Source organism: Diadema antillarum, unplaced genomic scaffold, assembly GCF_040938485.1.
Source record: "Diadema antillarum isolate AM-2024a unplaced genomic scaffold, OU_Dant_1.0 seq00000150_RagTag, whole genome shotgun sequence".
Classification (NCBI taxonomy): domain Eukaryota; kingdom Metazoa; phylum Echinodermata; class Echinoidea; order Diadematoida; family Diadematidae; genus Diadema; species Diadema antillarum.
In genome coordinates, this window is record NW_027271223.1 from 743733 (window position 1) to 765658 (window position 21926).

General features: G+C 38.8%; 1 protein-coding gene across 1 annotated transcript in view; it reads right to left on the reverse strand.

Moving 5' to 3' along the window:
- Nucleotides 1-874: 874 nt before the first annotated feature.
- The window catches only part of LOC139727770 (glycerol-3-phosphate acyltransferase 1, mitochondrial-like), a 61616-nt gene continuing 40564 nt past the window's right edge, over nucleotides 875-21926 (reverse strand). Inside the window, exons 6-22 of the mRNA XM_071638748.1 lie at nucleotides 21556-21599; nucleotides 20275-20383; nucleotides 16516-16612; nucleotides 14874-15010; nucleotides 14195-14291; nucleotides 12779-12827; nucleotides 12299-12379; nucleotides 11706-11788; nucleotides 10780-10893; nucleotides 10011-10185; nucleotides 8422-8492; nucleotides 7132-7444; nucleotides 6316-6461; nucleotides 4858-4932; nucleotides 4193-4297; nucleotides 2751-2943; nucleotides 875-1753 (exon numbers count right to left, since the gene is read on the reverse strand). Of these exons, the coding sequence (XP_071494849.1) occupies nucleotides 1578-1753; nucleotides 2751-2943; nucleotides 4193-4297; nucleotides 4858-4932; nucleotides 6316-6461; nucleotides 7132-7444; nucleotides 8422-8492; nucleotides 10011-10185; nucleotides 10780-10893; nucleotides 11706-11788; nucleotides 12299-12379; nucleotides 12779-12827; nucleotides 14195-14291; nucleotides 14874-15010; nucleotides 16516-16612; nucleotides 20275-20383; nucleotides 21556-21599 (2065 nt within the window). The 3' untranslated portion in view covers nucleotides 875-1577. The remainder of the gene's footprint in view (nucleotides 1754-2750; nucleotides 2944-4192; nucleotides 4298-4857; nucleotides 4933-6315; nucleotides 6462-7131; nucleotides 7445-8421; nucleotides 8493-10010; nucleotides 10186-10779; nucleotides 10894-11705; nucleotides 11789-12298; nucleotides 12380-12778; nucleotides 12828-14194; nucleotides 14292-14873; nucleotides 15011-16515; nucleotides 16613-20274; nucleotides 20384-21555; nucleotides 21600-21926) is intronic.

Below are 21926 nucleotides of genomic sequence, written 5' to 3' on the forward strand. Positions count from 1 at the left end.
GCTTTATCCACTCCAAGAAAAAGAGCTGAATACTAATGCAAGGGTGTCGCAAATGTTCTGCTCATCTGGCAACACCAGTAAAGACAATACCAGACAACAACTTGCTCTATTTTGCTGTAGCAAGGCCCAGATACAAAGAGTCACATACTATTCTGCACATGTTCCTTCTAATGATCACGTACAATACTTTATAAATTATCTTTCTATCAAATCATGGCTGGAACAGAAACAAATATCTCCATACCAATTGCCACATGTAAAGTCATGGAGAATAACATACACGTGTGCACAGACACACGTAAACACCAACACACACACATGCACACACAATATACGCGCATTACAAAGTTACTGTAGCCTCACAAGAATCGCATCTTATAACATGCAGAATTAGAAATTTAGCAATGCTGTATATCCCTGTGGCAAATAATTGAAATCTTAAAAACAAGCAAGCAAACAAACAAACAAACAAACAAACAAATAGCACATCCATCCATTTTTCTTGCAGAGACTGGGCATCTCTACACACAGAGAAAAATAACCTTTACAACCAAACCTAGACTAACAATCATGCAGCTTTCCATACAATCTCTTTATCAGAACAATAACTTGCAGCAATGCCACAATGGCACTAGATCTTTACAAACTAGTATTCAATAATCTCTCACCACCCTATCCCTCCACCTTACTACCACTGACCCAAAAATTATCTTCTTTCAGAGAAAACATTAACCACATCTCATTTTGTTCAGCTTTATTTTTCTTCGGAAACTTATATAACATACTGTGACCCATGTCAACAATGTAACTAAAAAATCATGCTTCATCTTACAGTCAACATAATGTAATGTACAATATTTTAATGGGCCCATTTTCTAATGTATTCAAATTGCCATATATTAACCCTCCTCCCCCTTGATTACCTAATAAAATACTTGTTAATTCACTTGTTCCCATCCAACAAATGTTAGTACCCAGAATCCAGTTTGTATGCATCTTCTTGTTGCTATGTCCTGCAAGCCTCCAACAAGTTTTTTTTTTTTTGATGTCACAAACAACCCTCTCATAGTAAGATGTGCACAAATTTGAGTACCCTTAATAGCAGAATAGTCAATTTGATTCCAACCAATTGAGACATAGCGGTATGCTGACACCCACTACATTACAAATGGCCTGGTGTTTGCTTCAGTACGAGAACAAGCTCTGAAGCTACAAAATTAAGTAGGTCTTGTCAACTTCAATGTCGATCTTGGCATATATCTCGTCAGTATATACAACAATATTTAAGTAACTTTCAACCCATGTTAGGCAGAGAAATAAAAGTCAGTCACACACACACACTCTCTCTCTCACACACATTCAATCAAAACCAAATATATCAATACAGTAGAATCTGTGTTTGACAAAGATAAGGCTCTGGTAGAAATGAGGCAAGTATGTACCAAAATAAACATTCCTTTCTCTCTCTCTTCTCTTCATGGAGAAACTGTACAGCGTTGTCCTTGCACTAAAAGTAACCTGTGTTAATGTGACAGGGTGCCCTCCATCTCTCACTTTCTATATCTCTCATCACATCTTCACATCCTGAAGGCCTCTATTCTGTCGATGAAGACACCGAGTTTCTTCTCACTCCTGAAGGGCTCGTTGAGATGCACCATGCGCACCTTGTCTGCATCGAGGTAGCAGTCTATCGCCTTCCAGTGGTTGAACAGCCGCCACGAGTTGCGTAGGGTGTCCATTGCACAGCTCTCAGCTGGTGGTGAGGGGAGGAACATATGACAATTACAATCTTGCTATTGAAAAGCTATAGATTTTTGTGAAATGACAACTGTCATAGCTACTAATAACACACTGATCAATTCAGTGCCTATTTACGTTGATGTGGGGAAATTTGTCAATCAGTTGCAAGAAAAACAACTTGAAGCAAGAATTTCATCAATCTGAATAATTACGCAGTCCCGCTGCTTGGTATAATGATTAGAACAAGCACTGGCTGTTGGGTGAAGCTTGGTGTAGTGATTTAGACCCTTGTCCGGTCATCAGGAGATTGTAGGTTTAAATCCTGCTCAAGTATGTATGCCCATGATTTCTTTTGTCATGGCTGCTACTAAAACACCAGTCAATTCAACGCTAATTTATTTGATGTAGGGCAATTTGTCAATCAGTTGCAATAAGCAGTGTTCCTCACATTAGTTCAACTTCTAAAGAGGAAATAATGTGTTGATGGATCAAAACTGCTAGTCTGATAAAGGGATCAAGTTCTAAGCAAAGAAGGTGGGGTAGAGAGGGAAGGCCTCCCCAGGAGTAGTGGCAGAAGTAGTAGGAAGTAGCACCAGTAGTAGAAATAGGAGTTAGAGCAGTAGAAGGAGTAGCAGTAGATGGTAGTAGTAGTAGTTGTAATTTAGTCAAAAATGTAGTAAAAGTATATGTGGCAGAAATTGGAAGAAGCAGAAGCTGTAACAGCAGTAGCCATTGTAATAGTGCAGTTGTAGTAGATGTTATATAATATTATTTAGTAGAATTATTAGTGGTAGGAAAAATAGAAGTAGTAGGTGTGATAGTACAGGTAGCAGAGCAAAGATTGATTTTAAAGAGTAAAATATTAAAGTGACTCCAAGTGGCTGTGCCATTTTGTGTAAACAAAGGAAAAGATAGAGAGGGTTTGATATAGAGACTACACCTAGAACACTCATTCAGCCTTAATCTCAAGGCAAAGACAGAAAAAGAAAAAGAAACGGTTAGAAACTGACCATAGATGGCAAGGCCCTTGGCGACACGGTCCTTGGAGTAAGCGTTGACCACCTGGGAGAAATGAGCCTCGGGGACGTCACAGTCCAGGAGGCGAATGAGGTTACAGGCGGAGAGCCAATAGCCCTCAATGTAAGGAGCTAGGATACTCTGAAGGAAGTACAGTCTGCACAGTGATTCCTGGCTTGTGTTCACCTAGCGACAGCAACAGCAGAAAGACATATCAAACATGCTAGTTAAGCTGCGTTTACACCATGTTCCTGGCGACCACGGCAGCCCCATTTGCCCCAAACATAGTGCGCCCTGGGTAGATGAGACATTCTCCTATTTTTTCCCCCTTCGCATTCTAGTCTTCTTCTATTCAGTCCTTGCCCTGGTGAACATATTGCTATCAGACGCTGTTCTCACTGCGTCTGGTCAGGCTAAACTATCAATATTTTCAGTTGCGTCCCGCTACGGACAGCCTCCAAGTTTTGTTACGGCATATTACGTGCCGCCCCGTTTTGTTATGTTCACCCCATTTTATCGCTGGAAATAAGATTCCTCATTAGCACAGGGACTGCTGTGGCAAATTTTTCGACAGTCTAAAAATCTGACACGGCATCCACCGCAAATATGGCCTGTCATGTTTGCCTATCCCATCCCAAGGCGTTGTTTCAAGTCCATCCCGTTTTGTCCATGGTGGCCTGAAAAGGGGCTGCCGGGGTCGCCGGGAACATGGTGTAAACGAAGCTTTAGGAAGACAACAGCAGTATTGTGGAAGAAGCAAACATACAAACAAAACTTACACAAAAATAATCATGACAATGATGGGTTAAAGTTTGCTTTGAATTGTTGATTTCACTGATGTTTATGTTTGCAATCATTTCAACATAATATTACCCAAATCACAAAATTTACTGAGAAACCATGACTACTGCAGGGCATTATCATATATATGGGTATATGGGACTAGTAAAATCATATCTGAATAACACAACAAATAAAACATCAGATACAACACTTTTAATTTTGTCTTAAAACTGAACTCAAGCACTGTCTGATTATGAGAGAAGAGTAACATTTTGCCATTTTTCTTCCCATTGCTTTCGTATAAACTTTATACTGAGCTTTCATACTCTTTATTCAATCTCAAAGACTGCACACTGACTACACTCAGTAAATAGATTTTGATTGTCTAGAACATATTGATAGCATCACATCAAAATCACAATAGAAGAGATAAAAATAACTAAAAAGAAAATATTAGGGTTGGATAATGTCATTCCAAATGAGACAGCATGGCATAGAAGAAGTCTGTCTAGTTTGTGGGAAGGAAATTGCTACAACAAAAATACTATCTTTCTGAAGTAAACATAAATCAACTGGAGAGAAATGTCATTACCTTTCCCTCCCCCCCCCCCCCCAAAAAAAGAAGAAATTATTGAAAGTATTGAAGGCTCACCTCAATCTTCAGGTCAACAATGGAGGGCTCTTCATCACTGTCATCACTGTCCCAATTGGCCATTTTCCTCACTCCATGCGACAATTTCTTTGGTGCTTCAGTCTCCTTTTGGACAATAGGATTAGAATATAGAAGTATGAAATAAGTTTACAAGCAAGCTGCATAGGTATACAAGTACATAAACCATTGGCATCTATGCACATGGGCACTACTGTACACCTGACCTGAAAATCTAGAAATTGGCCACACGACAGTACCAGTCCATCAAATGCAATTTCCAATACTGGTTAACATTTTTCTTAGATTCTATATGTTTTCAGAAACATAAAACTGTTTGGTTATGGGATTTATTTTCCATTTCTCCATACTTCTGAGTACCAAAAAAACTGAGGAGACGATGACTTCTAGTGTTAAAGAAGACTGTGATGTATGTTTCTTTGAAATCCTGAAGGGCATCAGATCATGCCTGCAATATTTTGCCAGAAAGCTATGAGACCAAACAATTTTCTCTCTAGGACAAAGAATTTAATTACTGGGCAAACAAAATCATCTTATCACATTGCATCACCCTGGAAGACTGGGCATCAACACAGTCAGTCACAGGGCAACAAGCCAAAACCAATCTCCCTCATACAGCAGCTCCAGAGATAGTGAGTTCCCCTCACCTGAGGTATGACAACTTCACTGAGCACCAGCTGGTCAATTGCTTCTGAGATAGCATGGCTGATGTTCCCACAGGGCTGTAGACAAGAGGTAAAAAACATCACACAAAACAAACATTGAATGCATATCACCATTTTGAGAAGCCGCTCTTTGTGAAGTTAGTCTGGCTATTTGCAAGTTTTTGAAGGAAACTGGGGCTGGAGAGGGGGTGGAACCTGTACCTCCATCTCATTTCACATTAGTGTAAATAGTTCCCCTCCAGCACTGACAAATGAAGAAGTCCAGACATATGTTGCTATGACAGAGTTAAACTACTTCTGCTGTCTTCATTCACTATACTCCCTTAAAATATGACAAAGTAATGTATGGATGAAACAGATATTCCTCAACATTTTATCGCATATCACTAGCTTTGATTTCCCAACTGCTACTTTTCACAGCACATTTGCAAACCCTTTGTCTACCTCTCCACATGTCTAACTCAACACAATCTTTTATAACTATTTAAAACAGTTATATGCATGTCGTTCAACTTGTAGACCTTTGTTTTGACTTGTTGATCCTTGTTTTCTCAGTTTTGTTTCTTGTTTATTCATGTTGTGCTCATTTTCAGGTGTCTCCATTCAATCCCTATGTGCTCTTTTGATCAGTTCTGTGTTGCTTTCCCCTTACAGCTTGTTTTATTTCACTTTGTATTTTCTGCTTATCCATACTGCATAATAGATTCAAGATGTTGACTCTCCCTTCATCTTTTCACATCACAGGTTACCTACCCATAATCTTTAAAGATCATCACTGGCCTCTCAGTAGCCTTTGAGTCTCCCTACTCCTTTGATTTCATCTCCCTTCCCAAACTGATTGGCTCCCTGCTATTAACACCCAACCTGCCCCTCCTAGTTGGTGCATGTTATGCTGTTGTGTGTCTGTAGTTTGTACAGATGTACAGGTGTATGTTTGCTTTCTGTGTTTGTTACTCTGCCTCTGACAGAGATTCTGCCACGATCAAAAGCTCCAGTTCCTTTTGACTTAATTTCACTCTACTGGCTTGCTGTTATTGAATTAGCAGTTTTCAGCAGCTTTTCTTTTTTTTTTTTGCCTTCAGTTTATGCAAGTTAGACTTCAATCACAGTTAGGTCCACAGTGTGATCTCTAACATTGGTTCATTATGACTATAAATATGCAAAATCTTGTATGTATACATTCTGTACGAGCAGCAGAGCTTTTTTTTTCTACATTGTGACATATTTCTCACATAAGGGATCCCACAAAAGTCAATGGTAAGACAGAAAAACACATGTCAGCAAAGTAAACCGTACACTGCATCCTTATTACCACATTTTAAGATATATTAAAGAGCAGGTATAGACTCAGTTTCACCATGTGATGTTAAAGAAACTTAGTTAGAGACATTACTACATGTGACTCAATTCTGTTACAGTTAGCCATACAGTGCATCTCACCGGCACAAAGGTGAATTCAAACTGCAGCATGTCGCACAGCTCCTCCGCCTTGCGCGCGAGCCGATCCCGCGAGAGAACGATGGTTCTCTTCCTCGCGTTGTCAATCACGAGGAGATCCTCGTTGCACAGGGCCAGCAGAGCTGAAGCTGTTTGGGAATTTGTGGAGAGGGAAAACATCTCATGCTATGAAATCATGAATTATTATCTACACAGTAATCTGGTCATTTTGCCTTGTTTGAGACATGAATCAATCGATATCACCTGACGCAAGTATTGGGAGGGAGGCCATCAACAGAATATAATCTACCTTCAGGTATTGGATCATAACAGCCAGTCACAAAAGTTTACGAAAAACGTGCAATCCAAGAAGGAATAAAATTAATGTCTGAAACAAGTTCTCTCGTGTGCTTTCAAAATCATTACCAGCAAAATATTGGGCATTCATCTGGGTTTGCACATCAGTAATCTCTGTCTAGACTTGGGACATTGATATCTACCTGGACATAGACATCAGTCATCTATGTTGACATGGACATATGTACATGTATCTACTGCTTTCTTTACTGTCAATATTAGTTTAGACTCTGACATAAGAGTTGGCCTAGACTTGGGCTTAGACATTGGACTTTTGTGTTGGCATTTTGGTGGATTTGGACAGTGATATCAAGGTGGACAAGGACATAAACATCTTGATCTCTCACACCAGTATCTATTTGGACTCTGAATTCAAAATCTATTTGGTTGCATACATATGTATCTAGACTTTGTGCAAGCTATCACACATCGTCATTACTGCCTTCACCATTTTAAACTCACCCACAATAGATTCCATGAGAAATACAGACACCAGCCCCGCACCGTAGTACGAGAGCTCAAAAACGTGAGGTAGGCCGGTGTTGGGCACTATCATCTCCCTGACCACTTCAGCCTCTGGACGGGCCGCCGTTGGGGGCACGATGTCTGGCTGGACACGAGCCCGGTGCCTGGCCACCAGGTCGGGCCCAAGAAGGGCTACAGTGTGCTTGATCACATCGGCTGTCTCCCCCATGAAGCCCACGTCACGGCCGCGGAGCATCACATCACGCTTCAGATTGTCCACTGCTTCGACAAGTTGAGCCATCTCCACACCCTGATTAAAAACAACATATATAAAAGTAGGTCTTCTTTATCCAGGGTAGCCTCTTCAGTGTTGCCTCTGCTCTACCAGAGGGCAATGCCTTTATCATTACCCTAGCATTGACAAGTACCCATTTATACACCTGGGTCGAGAGGGACATTGTGAGTAAAAACATCTTGTCCAAAGACATAAGTATTGGGCAGGAATTGAACTTCGGTCCTCTGATTGGGAGATTGCGAGGCCCCCCCCCCCCCCCGACGTTCCACGCGATGTATCGCTATCGTGAAAAGCTATCGGCACGACTTTTTTCATTCGAGTCTCCCGCATCTTTTGACACCAAATTTGCAATGCCCGGGCGTGCGGATTCTGCGGATCCAAAGTTGCGCATAAATATGTATGTGCATGCCAGACCAAAAATTGCTCAAAAACGTGAATTTGAGTACAATTTCAATGCAAACTGTGCTTACAGGCAAATTTCATGAAAGCCTGGTTATTTTGGGGTTTTATCGGTTAAAATCAATTAATAACACATTTTCTTGTTTGGAACAATGTCGCAGACAAATTTCTTTGAAAAAACAATGAAAAATACAAAGTCGAAAAAACACAGAAATACATAAGAAATTAAAAAACAATAAAACACTTCAGAAATGTTTTCTGATGGCACAATTTTTTTATCACACATTTGCTAAGGACACTAAAAAGAATATTTACACAAAAAATGTGCCTGCTTTATTTAGTGATTTATACCAAATTGTCTTATTCCGTGCATCATTATGAATAAATTAGCATAATTCACCACAAATCATATTTTCTTTTCAAAAAAACTAACTTCATTGGACATTAGATTACATCATAGGCAATGTGTTTGCCAATTTTCCTCGCGATCGCGCGGTCGACGGCCGAGATCTGGAGCCCCCCCCCCCCCCCGGCTCTATCATCTACCTCAATAGCCCAGCCTAGTTGGGGAACAATGATCACAAATATCTTACCTGTCTGAATTTTGTCAGCATGAGAAAAGCCACCAGATTTGTGCTCATCACTGTGTTTATCTTCACAGAATCTGAGAAGGAGGAGGTAACCATTGTTTACAAAAAATTAGACAATTTAAGACTTCTCCATACCACATATTTTATCTGATAAAAATGGTAAACTTCAGTGTGCAGAGGGGTACAGATGGATTTGCAGGGAGAAAACTCCTCATGCTCGTTTCACATTCATCTACAAAGACTAAGACTGTGATCAAGCAAGTGTAGGTAGAGTTAAGTGCCACATATCAATACATCAAGAAATTTACAAAATTGGATACCAACTGTTAATAATTTGAAATCTACAAACTTTTGTATAGGCAAAACCGTTCAGGTCCACACAAATTGTCAACCCAAACAAGTAAGCAGTAAAGGGGTATGTAATCAAGTTCCTTGTGTATCCGTTCAGTATCAGTGAAGCACAGTCACAATATACTTGTTGTTGAAGACAAACCAAGTTAAAGAGAAATATAAACACCATTTTGTTTTATGAAGGTCAGAACTATTCCCTGGGTAATGTTAAAGGACAAGTCCACCTTCATATGCTTTAATAAGGATTGAGAGAATGCAGCAATATCAGTAGAACACATCAGTGAAAGTTTAAGGAAAATTGGAAAATCTGTTCAATAGTTATGATTTTTTATTATCTTTTTTTCACTGATATGTTTTACTGATATTGCTAAATTTTCTCAGTCATTATGTTTATGAAGGTGGACTTGTCCTTTAAGATAGATCTCATCTGAACTTCTTCTACACCTTTGCTTCATTAATGTCACAAATACTTGAACACTCATTGTGCCACAATTATGCCATGGTGCATACCTGCCAACATTTCAAGATGAAATATCTTACTCGTGGATTGAAAAATCTTACTTCATTAGTATGCAAACTGAAGTTAAAAATCTTACTTTCAGTCAAATCTTCAGAAAATACATATGAAAGGTATATCTAAATATTTTTTTAAAATCTGATTTCTCTGACAGAAAATCTGATTTTGCTATTTTTACCGTAAAAAAATCTTACTGAATCAGATAAAATCTTATTAGTTGGCAAGTATGCATGGTGTGATGCAGAAAACCACAAAGTGCTTGTGGTTTGTACTGCAATACAAAGCACAATGTGGCAGGAGCTTGTATAAATATGACTTTTCATTGTTTAGCTTCCATTGTTCTATAGACCATTGTGATTATAGAAGAATACAAGAAGAAAAATATGCAAAATTCACACACACAAATAAGAAGAAGAAAAAGTAAAGCATCACAGCAAAGAAATCCACTGGGTACAACTGTTAACTTAACACTCAATATTCAACATCCTCACCTAACGTTTCTTTGATATTTAAAAACAAATAATAAAAATATCTGTTCAGTTCACTCAATGATGCTATATCAAAGAAAACTAGTTCAAAAACCAAAATGTTATCACTATGACAATGCACAATTAGGGGGAAGACAGACAAAGCAAAAACCCATCCAAGACATAACACAAACCCGTTCAAGACAAAGCACGAATACTGTATGAAAGGTGGCACAAAGGCCAACCAAGTCACTCACCATAGACAATGTGTTCTCCGAGACCCCTGATGAGTTGTCGCTGATCCTCAATGACCACGTCCATCCCGTAGATGGAGTGGTCACTGACAGCCTTCTGCAGTTTGGGCCTCTTTGGAGTGACCGTTGAGAGGTCACTGTTGAGTGCCGTGGGCATAGGAGAAGCACTCAGGTACTCCTGTAAGAGTCAAGAAGGAAGATTATGAAACAGTGTATGAACAATACGGGGAGGGGGTTACCCCATTATACAATGGGGTAACACCTATTTCTCCAATCACTTCCTTCAAACTCGTTTTAAAAATCGTTGAAGAAATGTCTCACATCTTATCATTGGAAAGAGTACATAGAGATTTTTTTTTTCCCTACCATGCATGCAGAAATCCTTAAAAAATCCATTAATTGAAAAAAAAAAAAAAATAATGTATTGTTTCCCCAAAAGCCTCAAGACTACAGAGCAAAAACTTACATTGTAATAATAAAAAGATGCCACAAAATCAAATGAACTCCTAAGAGTTATCATATTAATGTTCATGTTAGCATAAAAAGTCAAGACAGCTACAATTTGAACAAACATTTGAGCAAAATTAGTTAATTACTACAAAAAAAAAATTATTTTCAAATGCAGGTGATTTATTGATTTATCAATTTATGGGCAATTTGAAATAGATGTCTTGGTCAAGCAACTGGTTTCCGTTTTACACTCCACACTTACCAAGAAAGCAAAGTTAAAAAAAAAAAAAAGAGGAGATAATTCAAAAATACATCACTGTACCTTGAGAGAGAACGGCTGGGCGAAGTCCACACGTACGTTTCCAAAGCCATTGGATAAGACATGCCAGATGCCTTGTATAGCACGGAAAAACGTCTCCCTCTTCTTGGGCATACCCTGCAAGACACACACCACATCTTGTTATTCGCATTTCTATGGTTGATATTTGATGTGAGCAACAGAACTTGTTGGTTGAGTAAAGGAATATATATATTCTAGAAAAAATATATATACATATTCCAGCAGGATGCTAGGATGGGACAGTTGCACACCTACGTTGTAACCACTGAAGGATAGTTGAGAGTAAAATATGAAGATTGCAGGGTGGTTGTTGTTGTTGGGTTTTTTTTCTTACAAAATGATATGTCTTGGAGTTAAAGTGCACATATTATGACCCACTCACATACAAGCTGGCTCAAGAAGGTGCTGTATTGTGACAACCACTGGTTTACAGATGGCCGGAAAAGGTCATATCTGAACTATGGCAGTCTGCAGAAAGCAGTCAATTTTGATATGCTGCCAAGTGGTCATCATGTATTTTGGCTGCTAGGAGAGTTAAGCCACTTTGGCGACAAAAAGAAAATGCTTTTGCTCACTAAAATGATCAGGAGGTTTACTTGTCTTGGGAGTGATTGTTTTTTCTATTACACAGCCGATCTCATAATAATTTCCACTGGTTGCCAATCAACCAGTCATCAAGCTTTGGCAACTACTGGTAATCAGATCCTGACCATTTTTAATATCAACCAAAAAATTTCTTTCATCAGAAAGGGGGAAAATAATCTCAAAATGTCATAAGCTCCATTACAAGCCCTGTTCATCTACTACCCCGTAAATATATTCCCTAGCTGTCCATAGCATACTCAATGTGTAGAAAACGGTAACCATGTGTCCAAAAAAGTCATGACATCAACAAGACTACTCCTTACCATCTGCTCGTTACTGAAGCTACCATCTAGAATCTTCTCATAGCTGATTGATGTGGGGATGATGTAGGCATCTGAGATGATATCTGCCCGTCATCAATCAAAGGAGAGAAACATCTTATGATTATGAGGTGAAACAAAATTGGCCTTTAAAACAAGAAAAGCTACAAACAGTGAGTTGGCTCTGAGGACAATGCATGTGATTCTGATATATAGGGTTCATGATAAAATCAGTTGTGTCAGAAATGAGAAGAGTGAGTGGACATATAATGAGAGACAACATGGCATCAAATTCCTTCCATCTGTGATTTAAGACACCTGAGATGATGTGGCTGAATTCAAAATCAATTACTTTGGTGGATCACCTATTAAAGATATACTAATAGATTACTGGGCAGATACACATGTGCATCTGTCTAACACCATTCAGGATACTTTCAGTTGAATGAACAAACAATATTGATGAACCATTCAAAAACCATACAGCATAATATGATGGATAAAATTGACCTAAATAGAAGGTTTACAGACACATTGTACAGAAACATCATAAAGTGCTTGCATATTTATAGAGGGAGAACAATTGCTTCACATACCATCCCTGTATGCATCCACAACACAGGAGAGGAGACCTCCCTTTGGAGCAAGCGCTTTGCCACTTCTTGATCTTCCACCCTCTGGAAAAAATGCAATAAAAACATTTTAACATAATATTGCTACATATCATTCAATGACAACACTCGTCAATAAAAAAAAGAAAGAGCGAGCGAGCGAGCTTGATATTTTTGCCTCATATGCTTGAAACAAAATGCCCTACACAGGTAAATCTCAATCATTTGGAGATAATGCAGCATCTGAAGATATTGAATGTTTTGTCTTAAATGAACAAAAACACTTGAATAGACTAAATAAAACATACTCTTTTGAATGCCAAGAGCTACTGTATGCTGTTATCTCAATCCGATAGGTGTACACACACTAAAATCTCACAGAGAAATCAAAATACACATGTAATTGTACATTAGGTGCTCTCTACAGATCTCTTCCACACAAGTCCGACTGCATACTGTACTCACCGATGAAAAACTCCATGTTCTGATTATTCCTGAGAATTTCCTCCATATACTGTGAAAAGAAGAACAATATCAACATGCCATTAAACAAATACCTCAATTCTATCTTACATATTTTCAAAGAAAAGAAGAAAAAGAAACGTATTCATGTTTAAGTTGAAAACTTTGTGGAACAGAAAAAGCATTGGCCTTGTAGTAGACACTTGATTGGAATAACTATACACTGGAGATTTGTAAGGCATCGTTGAACAAACAAATATAGTCACAAAAGTACTGTCATACACTGAAAAATACTCCCCTTGGGTTTAGATGCTCTTTGTTTGCATGAGGGTTTGTTCCACTTGTGCATTCTTCTACAGTGGATGCACAGGGCAATATTTTCTTGTACAATTATCTCTATTTGTATAATGGCAACCTTGGTGTTTGTTTGTTATTTCACATGGGGGGGGGGGGGGGGGGGGGAGAGAATACAATAAAAGACCGGAGATCTTGTGCTCACCAGAGTATCACAAGTTCACCTTCAACACATTCTTGCAGATTATTACCTGAGAACATAGCAAACTTTGGGGGTGGGGGGGCAGCTTTGAGAGCCTACAGGCGAGCATGGCATCTTTTTATATATTGTATCACACTGGTTAAAAAAAATATACTTACCAAGTACACTGTATTCAAAATATGACCATGCAGTTTGAAAAGACAACAAAAAGATCAGTGCATTAAAAACTGACCCCCGGATCTACCATTTAAATAACCTTACACATTTTTGAAAGTACATTGACAAATGTATTTACTTGGGGTCTTTATGATTCTAAACCAGATCTTTTAAATTTTCTAGTTAAGGAACTTCTGGAGTCCTTGAATTGAATAGATATTGTCAGTCACCTTGGTGATAATGCCTGCCAAGTTTGGTGACCAATTTGACCATGTGTTTTCACGAAGGAGAAAATGTGAAACTTTGGTCCTATGTAATTTGTCCTCCATCCCCACCTCATCCCCATAACTGCCCTGAACAGATCCTACACTGCAATTACCATGCAATTACCAATCCACTTACTCATAGCATTCACTTCTGGTTCTTAGACAGACTTGTAAAGATTCCTTCATTTTAATAGGGGCTTTGTCTCCCAACCCCCCACTATACCCCCTCACACACACACACACACACGTGGGGCCTTGGGCATCTGAGGCACCTCAAGTAGGGAATTGTGCCTATTTGTACAAATGTGATTTTCTACATTGTACACCCTAGCAATAACACCTTTCATATCTGGTAATAATCTGACCAAGCATTTTCTAATTAAGATGAAAATGAGAAAATTGGGCACCAAATTGTTACTTGGTGAGCTAGAGATTTGGGCTAGCACTGATTCCCTTGGTGATTATCCAGTTTGACAATTTTTCTAGAAAGCTTAAACTTACGGTGTGAAGCGTGGACCTGTAGACCCAATCCTTCTTGCCAATCTCCTTGTCAAGTTTTCTCTTGATGAAGAATGCCCCAAGTCTCCTCAGACACCACCTGAAGAGGGGTCAAAGTAACCCATTGGAGAAAACATGACAATTATAAAAATCAGTACTGGCTAACTTCTGAATGAGCTACGGTTGGGAGTATCAGCACACGATTCAATGAGCTTGTGTGGCCAGCTGACTTGACTTAAGGCCCTTTTTTTTTGAGCTAACTCCGACATTTTCATGATTCTTTGGCAAATGTGCCTGAACAATGGACACAATGCCTGAAGGTGTTACCCCCAATTAGGAGATGCTACGAGAGAATGCTTGGTGGGGAGTCTGCTCACATGATGTTCACACACTAAATAAATTACCATAATTATCAACAGTGCAAAAAAATGAAGAATGATTACTGCATTTTGCAAGACAAGAAGCTGTTAAAATCTCTAAAGATTTCACAAAAAGCATTATATGTGCTTTTGGTTCTCGCTAGAAACCATTGTCCTCAATTCATATCATCAAACCTGGCTATCCATACAAGATGAGTAATAGAAGAATTACAAGGAAATTAACATGCATGTTGACACAACAAATAAAAAACACAACACAACGAACAGACCACAGGGGAAAAACAACAACAACAGCTCCTTACCCAAAGATTGGGATGTTGAGGTTGTCTCCCGCGGCAACAAATGGTAACCTGATACCAGTCAGGTGGAAGATGAACGAGAGGAGGATGTAGTCGAGATGACTCCGGTGAAGTGGGACGATGATGACTGGAACACCACTCTGCATCGTGTATGGAGAGTAAAGCAGCTCATCATACTGTCCATGTTTACAGATAAATATATGACTGTGCATCACAAAACCACCAAAGGTCACAAAGCCTGATTTTGTGTGAGGATTCAAAATAGGGTAGGTGGGTCATCCTGGTCAGTCATCACTTTTTTATATTTTCTAAAAGAGCAATTCTTCCCCACATGTAATTCTTACATTTGGGATCATAAAACTGTTTGAATATTGTGTTTCTTGCAGCTTTTCTGTTACTCTGTTTTTTTAGATGAATGTGTTTTGTTTGTCTTAGACCAGAGGCCACTTTTCATTTCTTTAAACACACTTTTCACTTTTAACTCTGATAACTTTTTGTAAGGTTGATGCTACTGCTCTGAAAGTTGAAGAGTGGAAGATTTCAGCTTAATCTGATTTTCCATTCATTGTAGTTGCTATGGAGTTTTAAGCACTGTTTTCTGTCTCATTCATTGTACAGAGCACAGCTTAGTGAGATTAAGGCACTTGAATAGACCCTAAATTTCAAAGCCTCTTTTCTCAGTATTGGTAAACATTTTTCCACAATGGGTACTTTCTTTCCCTTATTCAAACAGAGGTTAGGAAAGTCCATTTGTATGAAGTTATACATCATTTTAAAGCTTACAGTCTGTTCTTGCAGAATCTACCCTTCACTAAAATCCATGTCCTTGATTTTTTTTTTCTTTTGGTGGTGATTTTGTAATGCATGGTCACATGAGGTTCGGTCAGACAAGATTTCTTCCTGCAACCATGTTTTGATCTGTTTATTTAAAAAATAATAATTATAAAGATTAAAATACAATAACTTAACTTGTCAACTCATTATGAAAAGGACTAAATTTAAACTTTCCATAGGAAGCACATTTTCCTTGCACTTAAGATATACATGTATAGTGTAATGTGGAGATATTCCCTACTTATTGTAACATACTTGTAATTCAGCACAAGCTCATTTGATTATTATATAAAAACACAGTGAAGATCACTTCTGGGATAACATAACAGCTACATGACCAAAATTCATGTCACAAGATGACATACTACCTGTAGACTTCACACTTCATTATCAAGGGTTTGAATCTTTCAGAGTTGCTATTTGCTTCTTGGTTCGAAAGCTTTCATTAGGCAGGTAAAATAGCTCAAATAGCTCTCAGAGCTGATTTCTCCCTTTAAACTTTGCCGCAATTGGTAACCCCAGCACACTAGCTAGACCCATGGTTTCTTCTTCACCCATACGCACAGATGCTGTGGAACTATTGAACTGTCAGTGAATGGGGACCACATAATCATACAATCTTGTCAATTCCTACTGTACGGGACAGGCCTCCACAAAACACTGCACATTGTTCCACTTCATAGGGTCTGCCTAGCGTATGCGTCAAGTTTCAAGGGCCTTCAATCACATGCCACAGACATGGCAAATGTCAGGGTACATTGAGAATTTAAAGGTGCTGGGGGTAGGGGGTGGTAAGGGGAAAGGAACCAACCTCTGCCGCCTTTTGGACCATTTCAAGCTGTCCCTCATGGACCTGAACTCCCATTAGGAAGAGACCAAGCAGTTTCAGCAGGAGCCAGCCAGTGATTCTAAGAAGTGGCAAAGAACAACATTGTTTATTTTTTTTTAAATCACTATTAAATCTTTTCAGAAAGACACTAAAGAGGAAATGCTCACTCAGGCTGTAGTGCATGTACATCTGCTTATTTAGAAAAGTTCAGTCCATTATAAGTTAATTTGACAAGAAAGAGTAAAATCTTACGAGAACAGTTCAAATTTGATCAAAATGTGATAAAACTTGGGGAAGTTATGAAACTGTGAGGGTTCACTAATTTCAGAAAAAACAGTTCTCATACAGTTGATGTGAATACTGTAAAAGTGGAAATTTTCGCGGTGTTGAAATTTTCGCGCATTTCACGATACCAGAAACTAGCATGAAAATAAAAGCATGCAAATATTTTTGCGTGCCATATGTTCCAGTAGTTGATGTCTTGAATCCGCGGAATCAAAAACATGCCAAACTCTTCTTACCCGGACAAGCGCGAAAAATTAGTCGCGTGAAAATATCCACTTTTACAGGATGCAAATGAGTGAGCTGATGATGTCAACACCTCAAAATATTCCACTGATCTTGTACACACACACCAAAACAAACAAACAAACAAACAAACAAACAAACCCAAAACACCATATTTCTGTTATTGAGGTGTAAAACATATTTTTTCTTGTTCGAGTAACTTCAGAACAATGATCAGTTCGATACAACTGCACTGGAGTTCCACTTTCAGTATCATCCAATCTTTCAAGTGGATGTTCATAAGGTAGAATAATATATTTTTTCATTTAGGCTGTAGTGTATTGACACATTTGCTACATTTGTATCCTCATATTAACATATCCAGCTTACTGTTACTATTCTCAGACTTGCTTACAATTTTCCAGAGCAAACTCTCAATGCTCAGTTGTTGTTTCTCTCTTCCCTCTCCTATAAAGAATTACTCAATCAACTTTAATATCTAGGTTGCTTTATGTACTGTAGACTGATCCTATCATAATCTCAGAAACTGAAATAAATCACACAAAATGTGCTTCACACTATGACATATTTATCAAGTTTCCACAAGCAAGTAGACCTAGCTTCACCTTTGTCTCAATGATTCCTCAACATCCTCCACTGAAAATCACATCAAACAGATTGCCACAGCACACACACACACACACACACACACACACAATTGTTACAGTTATACTGCACATGGATTGAACAATAGACTGCCAGGCAAATAGCTACAACATATCCTCTGTTACCACCCATTTTCTTTTCACATAGCTTTAGTCCTTTGAGTCCTACTGCATGTCATTGTGCTTGTACCCAACCGCTCCCCATTATCAATCTTTGTATCTTTGAACCAATGTAAGCAGGCAGATAACAACCAATCTCTTGTATGTGCTATTTATTTACTCAACATCTTATGCTGCCACAGGTCATGTTAGTACTGGGTCTTGAAATGAACAATAACTTTGAACCGGTTCTCTGATTCACACAAAGATAAACTCACATGTGTCCCTAAATGTGACATTGTGAGACTGCAAAATACACAAATGCCTATCTATCAATTTCTTTCCTAGCTCTATCAAACGTTTGTAGTATTGTTTCAAGCCTGTGAAAATTGCTACGTTTCAAGATTGCAAACACATATTTTCACAAAAATAAATATCATAAGCCTCCAACAAGGACGTCTGCACACATGAAATGAATGTGAATCCAATCAAAACTCTGAAATCAGACTCGGCCAAACTGTGTTAAAGTGATAAAAGGCAGTCACAAAATTACTCAGCTGGGAGTCCGGAAATACAGGAAGTTTGCACTTCTCATCCAGTGTGATGCATTCTTGTTTGTACAATACCATGCAAAAAAAATTGTTCACATGTTTCACATTTCCTTAACTTAATAACAATGTCAGATAAAATCTACAAAACACTTTACAATTCAGCACATTTTGCAGACACCCAGGGTTTGCAACCCTGCTGTATCTTCTCCCTTTGAACCCAAAATAGTCCATCCTACACCTCCCCGTTCCACCCCATTAAATCTCCTCCGACCTCCCACCTCCCCCCCCCCCCCAAAAAAAAAACAAAACAAAAATTGATACACCTCACTTGGCACCAGTCTCAGTACCAATGGATGATATCCAGTTTCCTGCTTTAGGAAGAGCATGCGTGAAGTGATTCCAATGGTTAAGACTTAATCATTAGTCAGGATTTAAGAGCAGGCAGCTGTTTGTTTGTTAAGTTTTTGGTGCTTTTTTTTTCGGGGGGGGGGGAGGGGGGAGGTTGCCAATCATTTCAATCAGGGTTAAACAAATTTGCCAAATTCCCAGGTAATTCCTTTTTTCCTCTTTTTTTTTTAAATTTTTGTTGCTCTATATAGATTATCAGCAACTGGTTGACAGAAATATCAAGAGCAGGCAATTGAAGCAGACACAGAAGACTCACAGCTTGAGAAACTCAGAACTACTGAGAATGAAACAGAGGATTGTTTCTGCACGGTATGGTAGTAATACAGCATCATAATCCTGGGTGATTTTGTTGTTTACTTTTGTTGCTGCTAGTGGTGGTGGTGGTGGCTCTAATGACTGGGATATCTGCAGCAGTTGATGCAGCACTTACAAAATGAAGAGGATTCAAAAAGCTGAGGTATCACAAGCTGTAAGCACATCAAACTTATGTCCCTTATCAATTGATACAACCATGGACCTACGTCCATGATACAACTAAGTAGTTCCTGTATCTATCGATCCCTATGGATGCCCTACTATCTGTAATAATCATACTTTTTGTAAAAGCAAATTCTCATCATGCACTTCAAGTACTTTTCATCAGAATTCTATCAGTATGACAAATGGTACAACCGTACTTCAGGATAAGGAGATAGAAGCCTTTCAAGCATTTCTGGTAAGACATAACATACTAATGTCTGTAAATTTATGTGGGATTACATTAGGTGATTAACTTGTACACATAAATATGATGATAATAGCTTGGGGTGGGGGGATGAGAAATGTAAATTCTGCAGTTTGACAAGATACATCTGCATATAAATGCACAGATGCCATTTCCTGCTTCTGTTCTAATACAAAATAATTGCCACTTCAAAAAGTGGTGTATTACTTTATCATCACTAAATATAAATACATGATTACACACAACACAGAAAAGGCACTTAAAAGGCACTAATATATAGATGATGACTGGCGGGGGAGGGAGCATACCGAATGTTCCACCCGAAGGGTGTGAAATGCTATTGAGGGAAGTTATAAGTCCCGAGACGAAGTTGAGGGACTTATAGCCTCCCGAAATAGCATTTCACACCCAGAGGGTGGAACGTTTGGTACATGTTCCCGACAAAAGTCATCATTTGTTATATCATATGGGTTAGTCAAACACGTCAAATACGTCAACGTCAACCACCAGCACAACGCACTCGATCGCTCGCACATAGCCAAAGTCACTGTGCGCGCGCGGTCCTAGGCCTTCTGTCATTTGCTACATGAAAATGTTTTCCCATGGGAGAACATTACAAAAATGTTCTGCCCATGGGCGAACATAACGAATGTGCCTCCATCACGTGACTGTGTTTACCAGTATTTGACTAACCCATTTAATATAGGCACTTAGTGATCAGTAGCATTACATGAAGACAACATGCTGGTAACCATGGCAATACTGCTCATGGTCCACCCTGACTGACCTGATGAGTGAGTTGGAGAGGCTGGCAGCCATGTTCCCCAGTATGTACATGGCTCTTCTTCTGTGTTTGTTTGAAGCTTCCTGGTACTGTGCCTCGGGGTCAGGACGACCTGACGGTGAGATAGAGTAGGAAAAAGGGACAGAGATAGAGGGAGAAAGAGATAGATAGATAGAGAGATAGATAGATAGATAGATAGAGATGGAGAAAGAGAGAGAGGTTGATAGATAGATAGATAGATAGAGAAATAGACAGAAAGACAGAGGAAAAGAAAGTGAAAGAGAGAAATGATTAGACAATTTTATCCCATCCTATTGCAAAAGTGGTTTCTTTCGCATACAGATACTTTCGCGGTTTCCATCGATGCCGACTTTTTCGCGTGTATTTAAATTCGCGGTCGGCAAAATCTGTGAATTCACAGTCGGTACAAACTGTTCTATTTTGCACATGAAAACCCAAACTATAATCCAATAATTCTTTTATTTATTAAACAGAAATTAGAATGAAATGCAGGCTTACCTGAAATCCCGTCTCTCGAGTACTTTATAACATGCTTGTACCTACATTGCGCGGTATCGCTGTGTGTGTATTGACCATCAATACACTCAATGCGCAGAATCTTCGTGTGTGCATGTGCGCAATAGCGTTGTAACCAAAGAAGCGGCAAGTTCAGAACATTTCCTTGCGTGGTTAATTTCGCGTGACTTTTCAAAACATTTTCACGTGATGTTAAATTCGCGGTTCAACCTCAAAGCGCGAAAATAAAACCACCGTGAAAGAAACCACTTTTACAGTACTTGATATCTGAATAAGAATACCACAAAAGGCAAAATCATCTCAATGCTATCACAATTCCATGGAATTGGCATTTGTAAAAAGAGTTGGCAAAATAAGGTAATGAAGTATGCAAATTTTGGACTGCATAAGCATCTTGTAGTGAAGATAGAGGGTCTAACGTATCAGCTAAATGGTATACTATGAATGTTTAAAGTCAGCGATCCAATATGATCAACATGAACAAAGGCATAAGATCAACAGTATATGGGCAATGAGTACCGCGGGGGTACAAAAATGTAATGATTTTCCTCAATCTAATGTCACTTGCCATTTACCCCCTTGTTTTTTGAAAGACTTTTACAGAACTGAACACAATGGTGAGCACCTGGAATGTCACTATATCACTGGCAAAAGGAAAAAACAAATTGTTTGGGATTAGGAAAATCCCACAAAACAGATAAAAGCGTGCTTTATCTTTTGCAGACATGACAATGTATATCAACTCACCTTCACTCTCTGACATTGCACTTTTATGAATGGCTAGCTGGACCCTTTAGAGAGAAAATGACAATCAGAGAAAGGAAAAATTATTATGAGAGCATAAGAAACCATAACTGTAACTGGTTGTTAAATGTCTCTTCTTTTTTTTCTTTTTTTTTTGGGGGGGGGGGGATTTGCAGGTGCATGTGTTCCCTCCTTAATACACGCAATGTATAAATTTCTAATACTTTCCAAACCGTATTATTGTTATTATATATTGAGTCATATTCTCATTATTGCCAGAACAACAATGGTTCATCCGCCTACAGCATGTGGCTTATCCGACCCCAAATCTGCATTAGAGAAGAATTTGTTATATAACTGTATAATTGTACTTT